This window comes from Coregonus lavaretus, assembly GCF_964263955.1.
Source record: "Coregonus lavaretus genome assembly, chromosome: 10".
Classification (NCBI taxonomy): Eukaryota; Metazoa; Chordata; class Actinopteri; order Salmoniformes; family Salmonidae; genus Coregonus; species Coregonus lavaretus.
Window position 1 is genome coordinate 21,801,809 of NC_139997.1, and position 14,056 is coordinate 21,815,864.

The following is a 14,056-nucleotide window of genomic DNA, read 5'->3' on the forward strand; positions in this document are numbered from 1 at the left end:
CTCCTGTAGCCACATTTAAATACAGATGTTGTAGATTTTTTTTGGCTTTATTTTTTAGCAAAATCCCACTCATCCCACTGTACACAATCTTATAGCCTACTGCACAAAGAGAATTGCCTGGCTACCCAGACTCCTTGCTCTGGCCAAACGCTACGCCATGCTCATGGACGTTAGTTTCTTCTCCACAATGAGTCTGGATATTAGTACTACCCCGACATTTCACCAAATGCGAACACATTCAGAGCCATCAGATTGGTCCAGAAACCGATGGGTTGTTCCAGAGTCAGAACACACTTGGGTAAAGCGGTGGTTTGAAAATGTGTCATTGGCTTTGATACTCTGATTGGTTAGAGACAATTCAATCGCTGATTACTTTATTTTGTACAACGCCCCTCGCGCCCCTCCTCACCACAAAAGACTTCAATGATGGCAGTCTCAGACTAAAGTATGTAACGAACGACAGAGCAGTGGAAGAATTTAGTGTGAGTCGTCAGGCTACAAAGAGAGGCTGAAGAGGGGTGGGCTATCAGCTGATTATAGCAAATGTAGATTATGTATACCAGCTAGTTAGCTATGCTGTTGAAACAATCTAACTAGTCTTTACCTGTGATTGGAGTTTGTTCTGCTGCTGACATCTGCCTCTTAGGCCTACTAACAAACAGTCTAATTGAAGCCTTCCCTTTTCCTGACTGTGATATGACACATGCAACTGCAAAGGGAGCCACTACTACACTTTCGTTCGGCGCAGGTATCTTCTGCCTGCAGTGCACACTCGCGTGGGGGCAGACGGGAGGGAGAATTTTCCACACCAACATTTTTAGAAATTAGCTAGTTTGATGGGTCATTTAATTTAAATAATGAGAGAAAATAGACTAAAAGTGAAATATGTTTTATAATTAACCAATCTCACAGGAGGACAAAAGTGCAGGTGCTCAGGCACCCTTAGACCTCTATCTGTGCATGTGGCCTGTATACTATGAATTGTTCCCTCTTAACCTACCATTTCCACTTAATTTTCTTTCATTTTGACAATGTACACTGAAGAAATATAGTGCAATATCTTCAGTTTTATGGCAGAACAACGTTTAATTTCATAGCTATGGCTTGCTTTTTATGTTTTACGAGAGACAGAAAAGCTTCTGGGTTACTCCAAAAATAATTTTTATTAACCTACACTTGGCTAATGTTACGAAAACATGGCTCTTATTTTCCTTCACAATAGCACAACAAGTAAATTGAGATAATATGCGAGTAGCTGATGGATTGGCGGTTAATGGATGTTGGCGTCTTCCGACTGTGTCCAAAATGAGTCGTGCACGGTGCTGTGGGCTAAGTGGGAGGTCTAGTGTGGGAGGGATACTAAAATGGAAACTGGTCGCAAAATATTTACATTCAACTACTAAACAGGGGCCTTTTAAATATAAAACATCTGCAACCAAGTTGGGTTACACTATAGTGTAGATGTTAGCCAAACCTCAGACTTAGGAGGAAACCTCATTTGATCTACCAAGTAGCAAAGGCGGCAGTAAATTGACCGTAACCATTGACATAGGGTCTGATTATTTTTTTCTAACCATAATGGTTAATGCTATGATTGGGGTTAGCTTAATCTGATCCTAGATCTGTGGTTATGGGCAACTTCTACCTCAAGTGCATAGAAGGTGGTAGACCTCCAAATCGTTGTAGCTACAGTTGGTCTGCGTGGCAGCAAAAAACCTCAGCCTGCCTGTCACCTTTCCTTCTGGGCTAGTATTGATCGCCTCCTCCCCTTCGCCCCGCCTCCTTCCCTCCCTTCATCCTTCTTTCAATACCATCATGCTAGCTGCCCTGGGTAATTTGCCAATGTGGGTGTAAATACCTGAGGTCAACCCTGTCCCATTGATCTCTGCTGTAATCATAATTGACAAGTCAAGGACATGACTGTGGTCCTATCATTAGCCTATTTGAAGCATTGAGTCTTAGTGCGTGCACACATACACACTCACTCACACACACACATACACATGCATGGTATCAGTCGTTGTAGGTGTACAAAAAAGGCTAGCTCTCCGTGTGTCAATATCACAGCCCAATTTTATCCAATTAACCTTTTTAGGCATTCCAAAGTTAATGGTTGAAGTGTTAATGGTTGTTGCTGTAAATATACAGTACCAGTCAAAAGTTTGGACACCTACTCATTCAAGGGTTTTTCTTTATTTTTACTATTTTCTACATTGTAGAATGATAGTGAAGACATCAAAAATATGAATTAACACATATGGAATCATGTAGTAACCAAAAAAGTGTTAAACAAAACAAAATATATTAGATTTGAGATTCTTCAAAGTAGCCACCCTTTGCCTTGATGACAGCTTTGCACACTCTTGGCATTCTCTCAACCAGCTTCATGAGGTAGTCACCTGGACAGCATTTCAATTAACAGGTGTGCCTTGTTAAAAGTTAATTTGTGGAATTTATTTCCTTCTTAATGCGTTTGAGCCAATCAGTTGTGTTGTGACAAGGTGGGGGGTGGGGGTATACAGAAGATAGCCCTATTTGGTAAAAGAGTCCATATTATGGCAAGAACAGCTCAAATAAGCAAAGAGAAATGACAGTCCATCATTACTTTAAGACATGAAGATCAGTCAATACTGAACATTTCAAGAACTTCGAAAGTTTCTTCAAGTGCAGTCACAAAAACCATCAAGCGCTATGATGAAACTGGCTCTCATGAGGACCGGCACAGGAAAGGAAGAGCCAGAGTTACCTCTGCTGCAGAGGATACATTCGTTAGAGTTACCAGCCTCAGAAATTGCAGCCCAAATAAATGCTTCACAGAGTTCAAGTAACAGAAACATCTCAACATCAACTGTTCAGAGGAGACTGCGTGAACAAGGCCTTCATGTTCCAATTGCTGCAAAGAAACCACTACTAAAGGACACCAATAATAATAAGAGACTTGCTTGGGCCAAGAAACACGAGCAATGGACATTAGACTGGTGGAAATGTGTCCTTTGGTCTGATGAGTCCAAATGTGAGATTTTTGATTTCAACCGCCGTGTCTTTGTGAGACGCAGAGTAGGTGAATGGATGATCTCTGCATGTGTAGTTCCCACCATGAAGCATGGAGGAGGAGGTGTGATGGTATGTGGGTGCTCTGCTGGAGACACTGTCTGTGATTTATTTCGAATTCAAGGCACACTTAACCAGCATGGCTACCACAGCATTCTGCAGCGATACCATCCCATCTGGTTTGCGCTTAGTGGGACTATCATTTGTTTTTCAACAGGACAATGACCCAACACACCTCCAGGCTGTGTAAGGGCTATTTGACCAAGAAGGAGAGTGATGGAGTGCTGCATCAGATGACCTGGCCTCCACAATCACCCAACCTCAACCAAAGGGATGAGATGGTTTGGGATGAGTTGGAACGCAGAGTGAAGGAAAAGCAGCCAACAAGTGCTCAGCATATGTGGGAACTCCTTCAAGACTGTTGGAAAAGCATTCCAGGTGAAGCTGGTTGAGAGAATGCCAAGAGTGTGCAAAGCTGTCATCAAGGCAAAGGGTGGCTACTTTGAAGAATCTAAAATCTAAAATATATTTTGATTTGTTTAACACTGTTTTGGTTACTACATGATTCCATAAGTGTTATTTCATAGTTTTGATGTCTTTATTGTTATTCTACAATGTAGAAAATAGTAAAAGTAAAGAAAAACCCTTGAATGAGTAGGTGTGTCCAAACTTTTGACTGGTAGTATGTATATATATATATATATATATATGTAATGTATGTATATGTGTATATTTTTACATTTTAGCAGACGCTCTTATCCAGAGCGACTTACAGTTAGTGAGTGCATAATTTTTTTTTTTTTATACTGGAATCGAACCCACAACCCTGGCGTTACAAATGCCATGCTCTACCAACTGAGCTACATCCCTGCCGGCCAATCCCTCCCCTACCCTGGACGAATTGTGCGCCGCCCCCTGGGTCTCCCGGTCGCGGCCGGCTACGACAGAGCCTGGATTCGAACCAGGATCTCTAGTGGCACAGCTAGCACTGCGATGCAGTGCCTTAGACCACGGCGCCACTGTGTGTATATGTGTATATAAATGTGTATATACAGTGGGGAGAACAAGTATTTGATACACTGACGATTTTGCAGGTGTTCCTACTTACAAAGCATGTAGAGGTCTGTAATTTTTATCATAGGTACACTTCAACTGTGAGAGACGGAATCTAAAACAAAAATCCAGAAAATCACATTGTATGATTTTTAAGTAATTAATTTGCTTTTTATTGCATGACATAAGTATTTGATACATCAGAAAAGCAGAACTTAATATTTGGTACAGAAACCTTTGTTTGCAATTACAGAGATCATACGTTTCCTGTAGGTCTTGACCAGGTTTGCACACACTGCAGCAGGGATTTTGGCCCACTCCTCCATACAGACCTTCTCCAGATCCTTCAGGTTTCGGGGCTGTCGCTGGGCAATACGGACTTTCAGCTCCCTCCAAAGATTTTCTATTGGGTTCAGGTCTGGAGACTGGCTAGGCCACTCCAGGACCTTGAGATGCTTCTTACGGAGCCACTCCTTAGTTACCCTGGCTCTGTATTTCGGGTCATTGTCATGCTGGAAGACCCAGCCACGACCCATCTTCAATGCTCTTACTGAGGGAAGGAGGTTGTTGGCCAAGATCTCGCGATACATGGCCCCATCCATCCTCCCCTCAATACGGTGCAGTCGTCCTGTCCCCTTTGCAGAAAAGCATCCCCAAAGAATGATGTTTCCACCTCCATGCTTCACTGTTGGGATGGTGTTCTTGGGGTTGTACTCATCCTTCTTCTTCCTCCAAACACGGCGAGTGGAGTTTAGACCAAAAAGCTCAATTTTTGTCTCATCAGACCACATGACCTTCTCCCATTCCTCCTCTGGATCATCCAGATGGTCATTGGCAAACTTCAGACGGGCCTGGACATGCGCTGGCTTGAGCAGGGTGACCTTGCGTGCGCTGCAGGTTTTTAATCCATGACGGCGTAGTGTGTTACTAATGGTTTTCTTTGAGACTGTGGTCCCAGCTCTCTTCAGGTCATTGACCAGGTCCTGCCATGTAGTTTTGGGCTGATCCCTCACCTTCCTCATGATCATTAATAATAATATGCCATTTAGCAGACGCTTTTATCCAAAGCGACTTACAGTCATGCGTGCATACATATATATATATTTTTTTTTGTGTATGGGTGGTCCCGGGGATCGAACCCACTACCTTGGCGTTACAAGCACCGTGCTCTACCAGCTGAGCTACAGAGGACCACATCATTGATGCCCCAACGAGGTGAGATCTTGCATGGAGCCCCAGACCGAGGGTGATTGACCGTCATCTTGAACTTCTTCCATTTTCAAATAATTGCACCAACAGTTGTTGCCTTCTCACCAAGCTGCTTGCCTATTGTCCTGTAGCCCATCCCAGCCTTGTGCAGGTCTACAATTGTATCCCTGATGTCCTTACACAGCTCTCTGGTCTTGGCCATTGTGGAGAGGTTGGACTCTGTTTGATTGAGTGTGTGGACAGGTGTCTTTTATACAGGTAACGAGTTCAAACAGGTGCATTTAATACAGGTAATGAGTGGAGAACAGGAGGGCTTCTTAAAGAAAAACTAACAGGTCTGTGAGAGCCGGAATTCTTACTGGTTGGTAGGTGATCAAATACTTATGTCATGCAATAAAATGCAAATTAATTATTTAAAAATCATACAATGTGATTTTCTGGATTTTTGTTTTAGATTCCGTCTCTCACAGTTGAAGTGTACCTATGATAAAAATTACAGACCTCTACATGCTTTGTAAGTAGGAAAACCTGCAAAATCGGCAGTGTATCAAATACTTGTTCTCCCCACTGTATGTGTGTGTATATGTGTGTGTATGTATATGTGTATACATATGTATGTGTATATATATATATATATATATATATATATATATATATATATATATATATATATATATATATGTATGTATGTATGTGTGTGTGTTTATATATATATATGTGTATATATGTATGTATGTGTGAATTTGAGGAGGAGGAGAGAGACAACTTATATATATATATATATATAGATAGATAGATAATCTATAGTACAGACCATTTTATAGATGAACTCAAAGCTGATTGGATTGCTGCTGTTGAGCCACGTCCATATATGGTATAGCAGAGTATGATTTTACAGGGTGGCCAGGGGCATTTAACGCATATTGACTTTTACCCCCTTCATCAAGACGCCAATCATATAAAAGCAAACGGGTGGTTTCTACTATGCCCAATATGGCAAACGCCTGGACGAGACCCAATCGCAAGCAATCAGATCAATCCTTGTCCTTCACTCGACACATGCTACATGCAGAGAGATGAGATGAAACAGTGTACTTACTAAATGGACCCACTGGAATGGAGAGATGGAATAAAATGGAGCAGAGAAAAAAAAAGAGAGATGAATGAAAATGAGGTGGGTCGAGTTGAGTTGAGTTGAGACTTGAGGATAATTGAATGAGCAGTGCAGTCCAATGAACCAAGAATGTGTGTATCATGGTTAGATTATGTTTTACTTTACTAGTCAAGTCAGGAAGTGAAATTGAAATATCCTCATAGAAAATAAATGCCACGTTTCAAATATATTTTCAAACTCTTTCTATTCATCATCTGAATTGATAGAATTGGTATTGACCCCAATCCCTGGTATGAATAGGTATTATGATTTGACGACTATAGGTCAAAATGAAGGGATGAATGTGTAAAGGGAGAGGTGGAGAGAGGGAACGAGAGGGCTCAGACTGAAAGAGATGTGCTCAAACAGAAACCCCTCTGGCTGTCTCCTCTAGTATGAGTGTGTTGTAGACGAAACACACACACACACACACTGGCGCACCCCATTAATATTGCAGCTGCACTCTCCAAACTAAATAATCTCCCCAACAGCCACACAAAATAATCTCCACGCAACTCCATGCCATAAGCTCCTATTGGTGCATGTGCCTGTGTCTCTACTTATGTGTGTGTGTGTGTGTGTGTGTGTGTGTGTGTATGAATGTGTGTGTGTGTGTGTGTCACTCTGTACCAGTGAGTGTGTTTGCATGTCATGTGTAAACAACCCCATATTTGTATGTGTCCACATTCATGTGTGTTGTGCCCGGTCTTACCGTGGACCTGCAGGCTGCCCGATGCCTCTGCCTTTCCCACGCTGTTCTCAGACAAACAGGTGTAGGTGCCCTCGTCCTCAGCCCGGACCTGGGTCAGACGCAAGCTGTGGTCACTGTGGATCTCTGACCTGCAACAACAACAGCAGCAGCAGAGCAAAGCTGATAGGATGGTACTGTATGCTAACTGGGATCCATTCACCCTCATTGATTTCTGGTGACCAATGCTAATGTAATGCTGTGTGTGTATCTATCTATGTGTGTGTGTTTGTGTGGATCCTCACCTGCCGCGGGGCAGCTCTCCCTCCTCTCTCCTCCAGCGGATGGTGGGGGCGGGGTCTCCATGGGCCTCACACAGGAAGTCCACTGTGTCATCAGCCAACACCACCTGGTTCACCGGACGCTTAACAAACATGGGCCGCTCTGACAGACGGACAGAGAGACAGATATGGTCAGAGAGAGAGCTAAGTTAAGGAAGAAAGAGGGAGAAAAAGCAAAATAAGGAGAGAAAGATGGGGAGAGAAAAGAGGAGGGGGGTAAGATTGGAGAGTGGGAGAAGTAGGGAAAAGATGATGAATTCACAGTAGCAGATAAAAAGTGAGCAACAGAGGGAGAAGAGGAAACACAGATGCAAGAGCATTTGAATGTGAATTTGAGGAGGAGGAGAGAGACAACTTAACATGTTACTAGACATGTTGAAACTCACCAAACACCACTAGTTCTGCTGGGTCGCTGTCCCTTTCCCCTACCATATTGGTGCCCACGCACACAAACATGCCCGCATCGCTCTTCCTCGTGTTTGAAATCATCAGCTTTCCTCCTCGGATCTATAGATAGATGGAGGGGAAGGGAATAAACAAGCATGTTAGTCAAGAACACTGGAGCTTGGTGGCACCTTAATTGGGGAGGACGTGCTCTTGGTAATGGCTGGATTGGAACAGGTGGAATGGTATCAAATACATCAAACACATGGTTTGATGCCGTTGCAGCCATTATTATGAGCCGTCCTCCCCTCAGCAGCCTCCACTGGTCAAGAAGTAAGCCACAGTGTCCCCTTAAAAGCCACCACAGGGGGAAGAGTGATGATGTTCTTGTCATGTCCCCAAGGCCATTCACTCTGTCATGTTATATATTGAGTGAACAACATTTTAGGCATTTGGTTATCTGTGTCTGATTGTGGTTTTCTCCTTGTCTCTCTTTCTCTCCCTCCCTCCCTCTCTCTCTTATTCTCTCTCACTCAATCTCTCTCTCTCCACAGCCCTAGCATCACATTGCCTCTCTCTCTTTCCTTCTCACTCTCCCCCCTCTCTCCCACCCTACTCTCTTTCTGTTTCTGTCTCTCTCTTTCTCCAACCTCACCTCACCCCACCCCACTTTCTATTTCTCTCTCCCAACAAATATGGAATACATATAACAAGAGCCTTCCCAGCTAGCACATTTGGTTCCTTGGAAGTTGTGGGAACGTATGTTTTTGGTTTCAGATTGGTTGTGTCTTCGAAGCCATACGTTTCCTGACAAGTAAAACAGAGCGTTTTTTAAACTTGTATTTTTAGGTTGCAGGGAGGTTCTGATACTGTTTTACTCTAGTTCCTTTAAAGTTTTTCTGTGAGGTCTTATTAATACTCTGAGAAAATAAATTATGTTTCAATAAAACTACTTCTAAAATTACTATCTTATTTTGGGTTAAATTTTTTGAACTCCAAGCACAGATAGGACACATGGAAATTAATTTCATTAGGCATTAATCATGCAAATGCATTTATTTTTTATTGTGACAAGGCATCAGAGAGATTCAAACCTATAAACTCCTGTTCTTTATCCATGGAATTAACCCACTTCACCACAACGATGGAGCTAGCATGCTATGTTGTTGTTTTTTACGCATACAAAGCTGTTCATTTTTGTCTTTTCAAACAGACCCCATTTCAAAGGAAACAAGCACTCTTTAAGATCAGTTGTAGCCAATTAGTGGGTGTGGCCAACACACCTGAACACACTTAAGAAGATAGAGGATAGAGAATTTTGTTGATGCTGAGAACAGAATGTATATTATATTATATTATATTATATTAGTTTTCTTGTGGTTTTTATGGAAAGTTTTATTAACGTTCTCGGAACAATTTGAGAACATGACTTTAAATAGAACCATGAGGAAACCTGTAGGAAACGTGCTTAAGTACAGAAATTCCTACAGAAGAACATTGTTTCTTAATGTTCTCTGAACTATGTATTAAATTAAATGTAAACATGTTTGAACTTTTAGGAAAGTTTCTGTTAAAGTAATGAAATACCAATAATATATATATTTTTATTTTGTAAAGTTCCTTAAATGTGCTGAGAATGTTCCAAAGCCAAGCAACTATCGTGCACCACTCCCATAAAGTTGTGGGAAGATTGTTTGCAAATTAACCAAAGGACAACCATGCTCTCACCAAGCTCTAAGAAACATGTGGTTCTTAGAACGTTATGTGCTAGCTGGGTTCTATTTAGATAGGTGACTGTAGTATGAGTTATGTGTGTAGTGTATTATATAGTGTATCTGAGTGCTTTAGGCCTCAGGGAGAGCAGAGAGGTGGTCTGTTGTGGTGGTGGGTCTGCTTTCGTCATTACACCTTCAAATAGATTCAATTAAATGTGCTATATAATCCATTCATTTCCATCATTGCCGATAATCAAAAATCAATGCAATTCCATACACATGATTGTCCATTATAGCATTGAGCATATAACTGTCATACATCATTGACCAGTGTTCAGCTGACAAAGGAATACAACCATACGGTCTATGGATACAACACTGAAATGATAGAAAGATGAAACGGAGGTATAGATATAAGTATTCTAGGTTCTACATCTATATAGGTATACAGTGCCTTCAGAAAGTATTTAATACCCCTTGAATTATTCCATATATTGTTGTGTTACAGCCTGAATTCAAAATTGATAAAAAATTATATTTAGTTTGAAGGTTCTGGAGTCTGTATTTAAGAAGTATATGAATACACAAAAATACAAGTTACATAAAGGAAGCTCTATCCAACTAAAATCACATTTCATAAGCCTTTCAACATGTGAGAAGAAAGAAAATCATAAAGTACAGTGTTAAAAGTACACAGCATATGAAGAGGATGGGAACATTTTAACAAATCAGAAATTGTGTTGTGTCCTGATTGACCATACAAAAAATAAGCCACAGCTGTCCCATGGTGGTGCAGAGGGTTAATTATCTAGCTGCAGTTCTGAAGATTGCAAGTTCAATCCAAAATGTTCTGTAACCATATTTATTTACAACACAAGTGAAATTGAGGGTCAGATATACTCTACTAAGAGAAGATTTCATTATTTTGTCCAGATTTATGAAAAAGAAAACATTGTGTAAAAATTGACTGTTCAACTTTAAAAAACACCCCAGATATAAAGCAAAAGTTATCCTAGCTCAGCCCTCATAGTCTTGGATACCTTGTAAATATGGGCCCAGAAGTATGCAGCATATAAAGAGGATGGGTGAAGTGATGGTGAATAACCCACTTACCAGTATTTCCCTGGGTTAGTTATGTCTAAGAATGCTAAAAAGGAAGCATGGAATTCCTGATTGGCCATACTACCATGGCTATATACTGAAAAAAGATGATGAAAGAGAGCTTCCCTGGTGGTGCAGAGGATAAAAGACCAGGTTTGTGAACCAAATATTGCAGGTTCAAATCCCACATGGGCAGATAGTCAAACATATGAAGCGTATTTGTCACGCCCTGACTCAGGGGACTCTTATATGTTGAGTCAGGGTGTGTATATTCTTTGTTGTATGTGTATTTCTATGTTGGCCGGTGTGGTTCCCAATCAGAGGCAGCTGTCGCTCGTTTTCTCTGATTGGGGATCACACTTAGGCAGCCTATTGGCACTGTGTAGTTGTGGGATCTTGTTCCGTGTAAGGTATGTTGTGTGTGCTACCTTGGACTTCACGTTTCGTTTCATTTGTTGTTTTGTGTACGTATATCATGCTGCGCCTTGGTCTGACCCGTCTTTCAACGAACGTGACAGAAGATCCCACCAAACGAGGACCAAGCAGTGTGCCCATGCCCATGTCACAGGTGGCCAATTTGTGGTCATGGGAGGAGATATTTGCGGGGAAAGGACCATGGGCTAAGTTAGATGCCCAGGCAGGAGAGGAGCAACGGCAACACGGAGGAAGTCCGAGAAGCAGCCCCAAGAAACATTTTTGGGGGGGCACACGGGGTGGTTGGCGGAGCCTAGGGTTAGAGCAGAGCCAACTCCTCGTACTCACGCGAAGAGGCGTATGACTGGGCAAGCTCCGTGTTATGCGGAGCTACGTACTGTGTCGCCAGTGTGCCGGCACAGTCCTGTATGTCCTGTGCTTGCACCACGCACGTGCCGTGCGAAGATGGGCATCCAGCCAGGACGGGGTGTGCCGGCTCAACGCTCCTGGTCTCCAGTACGCCTCCTCGGTCCCGCATATCCTGCGCCAGTTCTACGAACTGTATCGCCAGTGCGCGTGCACAGCCCAGTGCGTCCTGTGCCAGCACCCCGCACGTGTAGTGCGAAAGTGGGCAGCCAGCCAGGACGGGTTGTGCCATCTCTCCGCTCTAGACCTCCAGTCCGCCTCCACAGCCCGGCCCGGCCTGTTCCTGCTCCTCGCACCAAGCCAGTGGTGCGCGTTGCCAACCCGGCCCGGCCTGTTCCTGCTCCTCGCACCAAGCCAGTGGTGCGCGTCGCCAGCCCGGCCCGGCCTGTTCCTGCTCCTCGCACCAAGCCAGTGGTGCGCGTCGCCAGCCCGGCCCGGCCTGTTCCTGCTCCTCGCACCAAGCCAGTGGTGCACGTCGCCAGCCAGGCCCGGCCTATTCCTGCTCCTCGCACCAAGCCAGTGGTGCGCGTCGCCAGTCCGGCCCGGCCTGTTCCTGCTCCTCGCACCAAGCCAGTGGTGCGCGTCGCCAGTCCGGCCTGGCCCGTTCCTGTCCCTCGCACCAGACCAGTGGTGCGTTTGTCCAGTCCGGCACGGCCCGTGCCCGTTCCACCGGTGCCTGGTCCGGCACCGGTCAGCTGCTCCACTCCGGAGCCAGAGCAGTCCTCTCCACCGGTGCCTGATCCAGCTCCGGTCAGCTGTTCCACTCCGGAGCCAGAGCAGTCCGCTCCACCGGCTCCGGTCAGCTGCGCCACTCCGGAGCCAGAGCAGTCCACTCCACCAGGGTCCAGTCCAGCTCCGGTCAGCGGCTCCACTCCGGAGCCAGAGCAGTCCGCTCCACCGGTGCCTGATCCAGCTCCGGTCAGCGGCTCCACTCCGGAGCCAGAGCAGTCCGCTCCACCGGTGCTCAGTCCAGCTCCGGTCAGTGGCTCCAGTCCAGACCATGACGTCAGCCCCTCTCCAGGTTCGGGGTCTCCCACACCAGGGTCCAGACAGGGCCTGGCGTATCGTGGGAGGAAGGAGAGGGGAAGCAGCGCGCCGAGGTCCAGACCAGACCAGGGGCGCAACAGGGAGGCGGAGAGTGAGAGGTCGTCACGCCCAGAGCCGGATCCGCCCACACGGCCCCTAACCTGTTATGTTTATGTTGTGCGGTCGGAGTCCGCACCTTTGGGGGGGGGGGGTACTGTCACGCCCTGACTCAGGGGACTCTTATATGTTGAGTCAGGGTGTGTATATTCTTTGTTGTGTATGTTCTATGTTGTATTATCTAGTATGTGTATTTCTATGTTGGCCGGTGTGGTTCCCAATCAGAGGCAGCTGTCGCTCGTTGTCTCTGATTGGGGATCATACTTAGGCAGCCTATTGGCACTGTGTAGTTGTGGGATCTTGTTCTGTGTAAGGTATGTTGTGTGTGCTACCTTGGACTTCATGTTTCGTTTCATTTGTTGTTTTGTCGTGGTGTTTATCAGTAAATAAACATGTACGTATATCACGCTGCGCCTTGGTCTGACCCGTCTTTCAACGAACGTGACAGTAATAAAACATGGTTGTGTTTGTATAATTAAATGTCCTATGAATGAAATTAAAATGCCAATGCCAAGTCTCTATATCATATAGTGCTTTCGGAAAGTATTCATACCCCTTAACTTATTCCACATTTTGTTGTGTTGCAGCCTGAATTCAAACTGTATTAAATATATGTTTTCTCTCATCCATCTACCCAACATACCCCATAATGACAAAGTGAAAACATATTTTTAGAAATGTTTGGTAATTAATTGAAAATAAAATAAATACATATCTAATTTACATAAGTATTTCTGGGTAAGTCTCTAAGAGCTTTGCACACCTGGATTGTGCAACATTTGCCCAATTGTGTTGTCTGTTGTAGTTATTGCTTGTGATTTATGTATTTATGCACCTATTGGTGATGCTCTGCTGGTGTTTGTTGAGATGTAAGACACATTTCCTGAAAGGGACACACAATAAATAATTATATTATTATTATTTTCAAAATACTTCAATCTCTGTCAAATTGGTTGTTGATCATTGCTAGACAACCATGTTCAGGTCTTGCCATACATTGTCAAGTAGATTTAAGTTAAAACTGTAACTTGGTCACTGAGGAACATCACTGTCTTCTTGGTAAGCAACTCCATTGTAGATTTGTCAATGCATTTTAGGTTATTGTCCTGCTGAAAGGTGAATTAATCTACCAGTGTCTAGTGGAAAGCAGACAAACAGGTTTTCCTCTAGGAGTTTGCCTGTGCTTACCTTCATTACGTTTCTTTTTTATCCTGAAAAACTCCCCAGTCCTTAATGATTGCAAGCATACCCATAACATGATGCAGCCGCCACCCATAACATGATGCAGCCGCCACTATGCCTGAAAATATGGAGAGTGGTACTCAGTAATGTGTATGTATTGGATTTGCCAACACTTTGTATTCAGGACAAAAAGTCC

At 43.9% G+C, this 14,056-nt stretch overlaps 1 protein-coding gene across 1 annotated transcript in view; it reads right to left on the reverse strand.

The window, feature by feature from the left end:
* LOC311136250 (roundabout homolog 3-like) overlaps window positions 1–14,056 on the reverse strand; it is a gene marked incomplete at its 5' end in the record, with an annotated part of 309,721 nt that overhangs the window by 53,974 nt on the left and 241,691 nt on the right. Inside the window, 3 exons of the mRNA XM_084170382.1 lie at window positions 7,179–7,306; window positions 7,460–7,598; window positions 7,882–8,002. Coding sequence (XP_084026508.1) covers window positions 7,179–7,306; window positions 7,460–7,598; window positions 7,882–8,002 — 388 coding nt within the window. The remainder of the gene's footprint in view (window positions 1–7,178; window positions 7,307–7,459; window positions 7,599–7,881; window positions 8,003–14,056) is intronic.